Genomic DNA, 12,009 nt, shown 5'->3' on the forward strand with positions numbered 1-12,009 from the left:
AAGCTTCACAAAATAATCAACAACAAGGGGAAAAATACAAAACAGCATGAGCATGAATGTCATCGGCTGGGGGGCTAATGTCTCTAGATCAGAAAATGAAGGGAGGGCTTGACTTCCACAACAAAGTGCTACAAAAAGAAGCACTGGGTGTGTATTAGAACAGACAGTGCAAAATACAAACACCTTCACTCTGCTGTCACTTCACCATAACCAGGACAATGGAACTACTACTACCACAAGAACTCCCTCTTGTGCCATCCTGGCCCTGTTGACCAGGCACTGGCTTACAGCTCTGTGCTACAGGTGAAGAAGATGATCTCAGTGGAGAGCAAGGGCTCTTCAGATCTCAAAAGAGCATTAGAGAAAGCTGTTTTGAAGCAGAACTTCAGAAAGTGGAGGAAGGGGGGAAATACTGCCAGCTGAAACAAACCACCTACTCAAACACAGAAACGTGTTTCTGTCCTCTATTTAACACAGCTGGGAGCACTATTTTTTGTCTAAAGAAGTACAGCAAATTGAGATTACATGTTCAGGATGGCAATTTCTGTTTTCCCATCAAGGTAAAGAGAGTATATATTTATCTTGTATTTAATGAGGACAGCAAGCCAACACTGAAATCTGAAGGAAAGTTTCAGTTTATTCATTTATCACAAGAGGAACAAAGGAAGGTTATTAGCTGAATCTGGCAGGAGGCAAGACACCAGAGGTCAGGTGAGGATTACAAAAGCCGTAAGCCTAGTACAAAAGGAGTTATTACAGTACTCTTCACCTGCATGTTTCATGATTCAGACAACAAAGAGCCAAAGATCAATCTCCAAAACAACAGGATTAATTAATGAAAACCCAGAAGAGGTTTGTTCTATCTCTTGATTTATAGCAACAATTCAGTATTTGTGAACACACAAGGCTTTCATTAGGTTGCAGCTCTCTCTGAATGGCTGTTACCTTACACAAGGATCAATGTGTAGCTGCCTGCAGTTTTCACATTGTCTTGCTACCAAACCACTGTGAAATTAGTTCTGTGAAGATTTTTATTGCTGCCACCTAAAACATTTATTATTTTTGCTTTTTCTGATCCATATTTACTGACCCTACATAAATAAAACATCATGGAACTGAACAAATAGTTTGTCCTGCTACATCCACCACCACTTTGCATGGCAGCGGCAGCAGCATGTCTCTTAAGAACAGATAAATCTCTGCTATGCTTTCAGGGTTCTGTCCTGAGTTACACCTACAGCTCAGGTTTTGAAAAGTGTATAATGGCCTCCAGTCTGCTGGAGATCCAGGATGATAAAAAGCAAAGGTAAACCAAACTTGTATGTGAGTTTGCACACCCAGATCTGGCATAAGGTTCCTAACAGTATGACTATGAAGAGAAAAATAACAAAATTTTATTTACTTTTAGATATAGCTAATATGCAAAGAAGAATTTAGACTAGGAAAGTAATGCCTTCACCTTTGCACTAGTCCTGATGCTGAGTTTGGGATGCTGGAGTTCTATACTCCATTATTAAATCCCTCTCCTTATGCACAATGGTGTACTAACAGCATTCAGAAAACCAGTATTTACACAGAATGCTGAATTCTCTTTGTGTTCTTTCACAAAATAAAATCTAATTAATTCACGGACCTATTATGCAAAATGGAAGTGGGATGGTGGGATTCCTCACCTGGCATCCATTGCTGGCATTAAATGATTCCTCTCCTTTTCAAAGTACCTGATATCTGCACAGGTCTATCTGGCAGCATGGCCTCTGGATAGTAAGAATGTGGAGACATTGTCACATTAAACAGAGCGCAGAAAATGTTGCTCCTGACTTCCTGCACTGCTATCTTGTGTGAATACAAGTCTCAACAGTATCATTTGACCATAGGTGGTGGGTTACTTCACTGCACTGTGGACTTCCAAAGACAACAAATAATGAAGCGCATGGAGGATGACAGCTGTCAATGATGTGCAGCAGTGGAAGACACTCACTATCTGTTTAGCTTAATGAGATACTTCTGAAACAGACTCTAAGACTGTATCTGGAATGCAGTGGCAGACTGAAGGATCAGATACAGTCCAGAAGGCTTATCTGCCTTTGAGATGGACTGTATTTTGAGTATGAGCAGTTACAGCAACGGAACTTATCTTTGTGTTTCAAGTATGCCTCTGTTGTTCTGGAGTCAAAAGCATCCCCCAGAATAACTAACACAAACATTTTCAAAGATGGGGAACCTGGTCTAGTTGAGAATGTCCCAGCTGACTGTGGGGAGGTTGGACTAGATGACCTTTGGAGGTCCCCTCCAACCCAGACTATTCTGTGATTCCATGATTCTTAGCTTCCCACCGTTTGTTTGGATTTATCTCTGGTAAGTCAAGTGCCCTTTATACAGACAGTTACATTCTTCCTGCCAGACGCACTGTTTTCAAGTAGAGTTCAGATCTTAGCAGGACTATTCAGATAAGAAGTCTTGTATGCATGGAAGCTGCAGAAATAAGGTGCGATTTCAGAAGACAGTAATTCAGATTAACTGAATGAAAGATACAGTAACTGAGGTGAAATGGAATTTCAATTATCAAGTTGAAAAGGAAACATCATTACCTGATGTTAACAGCACAGCTGTTTCCTCTTGCCTACACTTACTGCATTAAGATTCTAGCTGAACTCTAACAGTAACCACAGCCTTACTCACCTCCGCTGGATGCTGAATTATATACAAGCAGGTGGAGACCTTGAGTGGATGTATTGGCAGGAATGGACATAAACACACCTTCTGAGGACGGCTACATGACAGAAGGGAGTGAGAGAACAACAAAAGTAATTAGTCATTTATTAAAGATGGCATAAACAACTTGCACAAATACATACCACAACCCAAGAGACACACTACAAACCCCTTATGTCCCTTTATGACCTGGTGTTTTAAACCTTACGAAACTCTCCTTGAAATTCCTTCTGTTGCTAAAAATAAAGCAGCAAGTCTTTCATTGAAATACAGTTTTGAGAGCAGTGGTCAGACCCCTCTTGCGAGTTGGTAAGGATTAAAGCACTCTCAAGATCCTCTCACCAGCTGCAAGAGGAGCAATGTATTAGTATCCATAAATCAACCAAGTCTTCTATCACTTTTCATGAGAAGTTAGTGTTTCAACAGGTTGATAAAATATTCTAATAGATTTTGTACTACATAATAAAAGAACTATATAATTATATAATAATAGATTAGATACAATAGACAGCTTTAGAAAGACATGTACTCAAAAGCCCAGATATGCTGCATTTGTGATTGGGTTCGTATTTTATGCTATCATCTACACTGAACTAAGTAGCAGATGTAGTATGAAAAGAAAAAACAAAGTCCTTATCAGGAACTTCTATTTTAAGTCTGAAAAAAAATTAATATATATTTAAATGTTTTGGTGTACAGCACTGTGGTGGTGAGAGAAAGTTCAGTTCTCCCCACACACACAAAGAAACCATGGCTAACTCAGTTGGCCGTATTTACAAGCAGGATGAAATGCAGATGACTGTATACTCAATATACAGTATTTACAATACACACAGAAATACACAGCAAAGACTGTAACACAGCAAATCTTTCCCTCCTCCAGCCAGGAGGGTCCCCCCAACTGTACCCCCTTCTGCCCCTACTTCCCTTTTTTCCCAAAAAGGGGTTAGAGAGAGAAAAAGTAATTATTAAGGAGGAAATTTTGTTAGCTCAAAGCGTATGCAAGAATTAGTCTCTTATCTGGTCAGTTGAAAGGTCAGCACCTGCCAGCACAGACAGAAGACAGCTGTTGCTCAGAGAGACTGAAACAGACAGACTGAACTGACTGAGATTCAAACTGAACTAAAGCTAAAATTTAAAGTTGCCTTCTACCAATCTACCAATGAAAATCGTTTAGACTTATCTTTGTTTTCATTATTACACCAAAACATTCAGCCAGAGTGTTCCAGTAACTGTCCCTTTCTTAAAGGCACAGCCTAAAATGGTCACATGCATAGAGCTCTTAAAATTACTAGCAGAAGACCTGTACCTATAGGAAGGAACCTAAACATTGTTTGGCATTAAACTAATATACTGAATGATCAAGAAGAAACAGGAGCTAAGACCTGAGCTCAATGTGATACATACAATGATTGAAGTTGTCACAAAAACACAGACATCCATGGCCACTCACAGAAGTCACTAGTTGCATACTTTATTCAATAACTCACAAAAATGAAGGATTTCCCAAACAGTGAAGTTATTACCAGTATTCAACACTAAAAATCATACTGTCCCTTCAAAAAAAGCTCTGTGAGATTAACAAACACAAAGCTAGGGTTTTCAGCTGAATGATAGTTACTAGGAGTTTAAGTTCACCTGCATCCTCCTTGCGATCTTTATTGCTAACTGTATGTAGGTCACATGTGACAGTGAGCAAGCAGTCTCTGCAGTATACACAATTTAGAGAAAAACATTCTGAAGACAGGTCCAGACAACATTCTTGGCAGGCCCAAGCCACACTGCACTTGCTTGCACACAAGGCCATGCACCCAGCCAAGTGTACTAACCAATATTACAGTAATTCAAACCACTGTAACTGTCTCCTAGTCAAATATTAGCACCCACCAATAAATAGTGGCATTATAAAAAGTCAGTAACAGACAAGCATCTCTTTAACAGCTGTGATAGGTGCATTAACTTAAACCCCACCTCCTGAAAGACAGTATACCATTCTTCATAGGGTATGCAGGTGAAGGCTATCCCCATAACATTCTAAATCCAAATCAGTAAGAGGAGTGTTGACTCAAGTGAAGAAACAGGTACTAATCAAAATAAGAATTGGGAAAAGTGACTCAAAATATTTACTCTGGTACACAGTTTCTGCTGACTTTCCTTTGCACTGCTAGATATGGCATTTTTCTCTTGCTAATCCTGCAGAAGTTTGGCATGTTCTGTTGCATAAATGATCAGGCTTTGAGCCTACAATTATGTAAGTACTCAGTAATTTCACTATTTGGTAGGTTAGTCCAGTGACCTTCACTGTGAATGAACTGAAACCAACCTCACTTCCAGGTCTGGTGGGTCCTGTTTCAGCAGTTCTCCAGCACCATACCACTGCCTTTTTTCAAAACCTTTCTCACATGTAACTAATTTAAGCAGAGATTTCTGAAAACAGTTTTGTTAACAACCTAGAAACAGCAAATACCCTCGAAGGCTATTTGCTGCCTTTGTCCTGATTGTTAAGTAGAATCTAGCTCTCTTTTTAATCATCAGATTTAGTGGAAACTCAATTTTGTACTAAGAGAAATCCTCAGTTTCTCCCCAGTATTAAATGGCTAGTTTCACTAACAAAAGAAGTTGTTAAAGTTTTCCCCATTAGGGCATTTTCTTCTGAGAAGAGATTAAGGCATGAAAATCTACTACATAAAGCTGCTCCAAAATAGTTAGCTGCTGATTTCAATCCAAAGAACGGCATTGTTCACCAGCTTTCATGAGCAGCTGGAAACAGTTCTTGGTGATTTCTGACTTTAGGATGTTTGACTACAACAAATTTGCCTAGATAGAATTAACTTATTTTTGAGGCTCTGTTTTCCACGCTGGCTTGGATTTTGCATGGGCAGTTTTTTAAGCTTTGTTAACCTCAAAAAAAAATTTAAATAAAATTACCCAGCAAGCAGGCATTGTAAACTAGCCACAGAATAAGCTCAACCTATAATTTGATTTGTAGAGAGCAGAGCACAAACCATGACAAACAAAATACTTTCCAATATAAGAACTTAACATAAGTATGTACATCACTTAACTTCAGCACCTCATCAGGTACCTAATTATGGTGAATGCACACTTTTACAACTCCATCCCGAGGGCCCAAGACTTTTCTCTGTAGTTTCACTTTGGTACAAAACGGTTATTGTTCTGAGGAAAAAAAGAAGTATTCCTATGTGAAACTGCCATGACCAGCCACCACATCAGTTGCACAGAAAGCACTGCAGAACAAGAGAAGCTCTGTTCAGCCAATACAAAAGCCACCTTTGCTCAGAGAAAGGCCACCTAGGCAGAAAAGGCTTTTTGTCCTTTCCTTTTGTTCAGAGATTCTGCTGCAGTCTTGCCCTACATAGGCAGCTGATGTTAGAGAAGAGTAGGGACAATACCAGGGAACAAACTGAATGATTAACATCAATTTTCTCCCATTTCTGGAAATGAAGTAGCAATCTGCTCCAGAAGCACTAGTATTCAGAATACTAAGGAAAAGGTTTGTGGGTAGGAATTAAGATTTGAAGGATCATTTTTACAGTATTATTCACCTGTATGCAATTTCACAACAGCTCAGAGCTACCCAGTGGGTTCTTGCCTGTTTGTCAATCTAGCACTGCTAGCTTAACAACTTACAAAATAGTAACCAAAGTAATCTGTCACATTGGTGGGACTGGAGAAAAAAAAAAAGAAAAAAAAATAATCATTCTGTATCTTGCAAAAGTGCTCCATATGCGAAGGACAGCCATGCACATGCAGAGGTAGCTTTCTTTCTGTTATTCACATCTAAACTACAGATGGTCAGATTCAGAGTAACACCAGAACTGGTGCTCCCAGCAGAACTGAATCTGAATTCTGGCCTAAGCTGCGTGTACTGTGGGACAAGGTTTATTGTAATTATTACTTTCTGGGCAGAGATATTCTAAAAGTGAATAGGCATCAGCCTGGAAAACAGTGATCTAATTATGAAAATCTTTCCAAGTATCTGGACAATTTTCCTACAAATACAAATGCCCTCACTTGCTCCTGGGGTTCTTACAACATGTGCCAAGGGCCTCTGAGAATAGGCACTATTCCAGAATGAGAAGGAGTGTACTCTTACATCCATATTCAGAAAACTAAAAGATAGGTAATTCCAGGATTTAAACCCAGAGTTAACAAAAATCAGCGGTGTCACAATTTTATGCTCAGCATTTGCAGGTGCTTCTATTAAAAAAAAAAAACAAACAACAACAACCAAAACCAACAACACACCAAAACCAGACATATAAAGAGGTTAAGTGTTCCAAACACATGTTTTGGAAATAATGTTTGTAATAATCTAATAAAGACGAAGGTGAGGTTTTTAAACTGCTCTCACTTGTGGAAAGATTTTAAAAGTAACATTCCTGCCCAAACAGAAATGGCTGCTTCAAGTAAATTGGATTTCTCCACAATTTAGGTTCAAACACCAAAGGTTTAAAAGTCAAAACCCAGCTGAGAAGTCTGGAGGTAAGCCAGGAAGTTACCATATGTAACTTTGATACTAATGTTTCAGTACACATTTTATACTAACATAAATTTAGAATAGAATAGACCAGGTTGGAAGAGACCTTCAAGATCATCACATCCAGCCTATCATCCAACACCACCTAATCAACTAAACCATGCAATCAAGCACCCTATCAAGTCTCCTCCTGAACACCTCCAGTGATGGCGACTCCACCACCTCCTCGGGCAGCCCATTCCAATGGGCAATTACTCTTTCTGTGAAGAACTTCCTCCTAACTTCCAGCCTAAACCTCCCCTGGCCCAGCTGGAGACTATGTCCTCTTGTTCTGTCACAGGTTGCCTGGGAGAAGAGACCAACATATGCCTGTCTACAACCTCCTTCAGGTAGTTGTAGAGAGCAATAAGGTCACCCCTGAGTCTCCGCTTCTCCAGGCTAAGCAACCCCAGCTCCCTCAGCCTCTCCTCATAGGGCTTGTGTTCCAAGCCCCTCACCAACTTTGTTGCCCTTCTCTGGACATGCTCCAGCAACTCAACATCTTTCCTAAACTGAGGGGCCCAGAACTGGACACAGGACTCGAGGTGCGGCCTAACCAGTGCAGTGTACAGGGGCAGAATGACCTCCCTGCTCCTGCTGGCCACACTGTTCCTGATGGCCAGGAAGCCATTGGCCCTCTTGGCTGCCTGGGCACATTGCAAGCTCATGCTCAGCCTACCATCAAACAGCACCCCCAGGTCCTTCTCTGCCTGGCTGCTCTCCAGCCACTCTGACCCCAGCCTGTAGCACTGCATGGGGTTGTTGTGGCCAATGTGCAGAACCTGGCACTTGGATGTGTTAAATCTCATGCTGTTGGACTCTGCCCATCTGTCCAGCCTGTCGAGGTCCCTCTGCAGAGCCTCTCTACCCTCCAGCAGATCAACTCCTGCCCCCAGCTTGGTGTCATCTGCAAATTTACTGATGATGGACTCAATCCCCTCATCCAGATCATCAATAAAGATGTTAAAGAGCACAGGGCCATGCATTAAAACACACATGCATTAAAACAACTATTCAGGAGTTTTACAAAACCGTGTTGGAAGTTTAAAGGCGCAAGCTCAGACACAGTACAAAATTTGAGGGGAAGAAAATGTTACTTTTGTTAGATTTATGTTGTAGGACAAATTGAAAATTATTTTAAAATAACATTTGTATCTTCCAATTTAACCACTACAGCTATAAAATGATCTTAAAAGTAACGAGTGGATTAAATAAAACACAGCTTAAAATATGCACTTAGGAAGAAACAATCCTAATTTAACATACAGAACACCCCCCCAGTCCAAGGTTAACATGGCCAACCATTCAAAACAAAGACCTTAAGAGGAATAGTTCTGTGAAAATGGCAGTTTAACACCTGGAACTTCTGAAAAATGCTGATCATCAAGATGCTAAGTGGTACCAGACAAGGGTGAAAGAATTACACAGGGAACATTATTACGCCACTACATAAAACTCTCACTTGCACTCCGTAAAAAATGACTGGAGATGCCAGGTCAAACACAAACATGAAGAGGAATTTCTCATGACAAGAGTCACAGATCTCCTTGCTGACCAGTGCAACAGATACAAGAACTTTACAGGGGTTCAAGCAAAACTGCAATAATTTGTGAAATCAAAATCCATCAGACATGGAAGCACTGCCACTGAAGATAACAGTCAGCTCAGGAAGTCCCCTGACCTGAAGACAGATGAATAAAGAAGCATCAGCATAGGCTTACTCTTTCTTCTTTAGATTTATCTATACACTCATTACTACATCCATTCACAGCTGGTGACAGCATGCTGTGCAAATGGACACTTGATATGCTGTAGTATGGCCATTCTTCTAAGTTATTCTGCACAATTTAAAATGAATGTACAGAATCTCAATTGCAGAGGCTTGAGATTACCTAGCTGCAATTTTCCACTTTTTGGCTCTCAGCTCTAGAAGGTTTCTGTATGTACTTCTGTGATTCTGCAAAACCTTGCAGCTCCTTTGGGTAGCCTTCTGTAACTGACGGGACTTAGCAACATCATAAAAAGAAATTGCTGAGTGTCTTTTTGCTTTCCCTTGCCCTGTGGCTACACAGTATGTGACCTGACACAATTGCCACAACTTTCACAGAAGATAAGAAGCCATCCTTATTAAATGAAGAGCTTTCTGTCTTGTACTGAACAGAAATACAATCATGGATTACCTCATCCTCTACAAGGCCAAGGCCCATCTAGCAAACCCAGGATCGGGGCAGCCAGGAGGAACACGGCATTTTCTGTATCTATGCTGATAATAAGCATAGACCCTACAGGAAGAACCAAACTGATGTGGTCATCAGATGAACCACACATTAAAGACATGCCTAATGTTCACTCTAGCTAAGTCTACAGAGGAAACTTGGGAGATTTCTGCCCATCCTCTTATCCCAACAAATAGGGGTCATATTTAAAGTAGAACTCCACAACTGATATTCCAAATATACTAGCTCTGCTGATCTGCTTTATTAACTGAATATCACATATGCTTTTAAACTAATGAGTGAAACTATGAATTCTTATTTTGTTTTAAAATTGAACAGGATAAGCCAATTCAATCATTACCTTCAATTATTTATGAGCTGCCCTCATTTTTTCAGTAGCAGGTAGTTTGTAGGTAGTGTGACTCAAAATATCATCTCTGCTGTACTTCAGATTTAATTATAAAAGCCATGGTCATCACATTTTGTGGGTTCAGATTTCCTGTTTGCCTTGCTCCACTTTTAAGAAGTCTACTATTATCCTCATAACGATTCAAATCAACTAGCCTACAAAAGACTGACTCCCACAGACAAGATCAAGAAATGAAAATGTATCATAAAGAAAAGGTGATAGAAGCTCATGCTGCTCCAGCCTCAGCTTTCTAATTATGTGCATACCAGCTCTTCAGGTTCTCATTAAAGTAAGCTTTGGAAAGTTATGTTTCTGAGAAGTGCTACAACTCTCATGAAGCACAGAGAAAACTCAGGGTGCCATCAACACTACTTTGATTTCTTCTAGGCTTATTCTGAACATTCTTTACTCATGCAAGTTCAGTGGTATGGAAGGATAGGATAGGATAGGACAGGATAGGATAGGATAGGACAGGATAGGATAGGATAGGACAGGATAGGACAGGACAGGATAGGATAGGACAGGATAGACCAGGTTGGAAGAGACCTTCAAGATCATCACATCCAACCCATCAACCAATCCAACCCATCTAAACAACTAACCCATGGCACCAAGCACCCCATCAAGTCTCCTCCTGAACATCTCCAATGATGATGACTTGACCACCTTCCCAGGCAGCCCATTCCAATGGCCAATCACTCTCTCTGTATAGAACTTCTTCCTAACATTCAGCCTAAACCTCCCCTGGGAGAAGAGACCAACATATGCCTGTCTACAACTTCCCTTCAGGTAGTTGTAGAGAGCAATAAGGTCACCCCTAAGTCTCCTCTTCTCCAGGCTAATGAACCCCAGCTCCCACAGCCTCTCCTCACAGGGCTTGTGCTCCAAACCCCTCAACAGCTTTGTTGCCCTTCTCTGGACATGTTCCAACAAATCAACATCTTTCCTAAACTGAGGGGCCCAGAACTGGACACAGGACTCAGGGGGTGGCCTGACCAGTGCTGAGTAGAGGGTCACAATGACATCCCTGCTCCTGCTGGCCACACTGTTCCTGATACAGGCCAGGATGCAATTGGCCTTCTTGGTTGCCTGGGCACACTGCTGGCTCATGTTTAGCCTACTATCAACCAGTACCCCCCGGTCCCTTTCTGCCTGGCTGCTCTCCAGCCACTCTGACCCCAGCCTGTAGCACTGCATGGGGTTGTTGTGGCCAGTGTGCAGAACCCAGCACTTAGATGTGTTAAATCTCATGCCATTGAACTCTGCCCATCTGTCCAACCTGTCAAGGTACCTCTGCACAGTTCTCCTACCCTCTAACAGGTCAACACCTGCCCCCAGCTCAGTGTCATCTGCAAATTTACCGACGATGGACTCAATCCCCTCATCCAGATCATCAATAAAGTTATTGAACAGGATGGGGCCCAGCACTGATCCCTGGGGACACCACTAGTGACTGGCTGCCAGCTGGATGTGGCAGCATTCACCACCACTCTCTGGGCCCGGCGCTCCAGCCAGTTCCTAACCCAGCACAGAGTGCTGCTGTCCAAGCCACAGGCTGACAGCTTGGCCAGGAGTTTGCTGTGGGAGATGGTATCAAAGGCCTTGCTGACGTCCAGGTAGACCCTGATCTAGAAGGATCATAGGTACAGGCACAGATGAATATTCTGACTTCATCATGTTCCAGCTTCCATCCCTTCCTCCAGTATCTTTCAAAAGACTTTTGAACTCGTTGGTCACAAAAATTTAGTTTTCATTTTTTACAAATTTCATTAAAGGTCAATAGCCACACAAATTAAAAACACAGTATCAGAAACACAGATAGAGTCTTGAGAACAATCAGCACTTAGAAACCTGCAGCACCAGCTTCCTGTCAAGAAAAAGGGAAAACAGAAAAGGAGGTTTTGCTTCCCACAAGAAGTGGGAATAAAGTAAATCTATAGTTTGGGGATTTATTTTGTTTTTCTGGGGTTTTTTTGAGTGTGGGGTGAAGTTTTGGGGGGGTTTGTTTCTTTCTCTTTTTTTGTGGTTTGTTTGGGGTTTTTTTGATTGGTTGGTTGGGGTGGTGGGTTTTTTTGTTGTTGTTGTTGGTTGGTTGGTTGGGTTTTGGCTTTTCTGGGTTTTTTGAGGTG

At 41.3% G+C, this 12,009-nt stretch overlaps 1 protein-coding gene across 1 annotated transcript in view; it reads right to left on the minus strand.

Moving 5' to 3' along the window:
- DTWD2 (DTW domain containing 2) overlaps positions 1–12,009 on the minus strand; it is a 76,293-nt gene that overhangs the window by 46,797 nt on the left and 17,487 nt on the right. The window contains exon 2 of the mRNA XM_009904331.2: positions 2,683–2,773. Coding sequence (XP_009902633.1) covers positions 2,683–2,773 — 91 coding nt within the window. The remainder of the gene's footprint in view (positions 1–2,682; positions 2,774–12,009) is intronic.

Source organism: Dryobates pubescens, chromosome Z, assembly GCF_014839835.1.
Source record: "Dryobates pubescens isolate bDryPub1 chromosome Z, bDryPub1.pri, whole genome shotgun sequence".
In the NCBI taxonomy this organism is placed as follows: Eukaryota; Metazoa; Chordata; class Aves; order Piciformes; family Picidae; genus Dryobates; species Dryobates pubescens.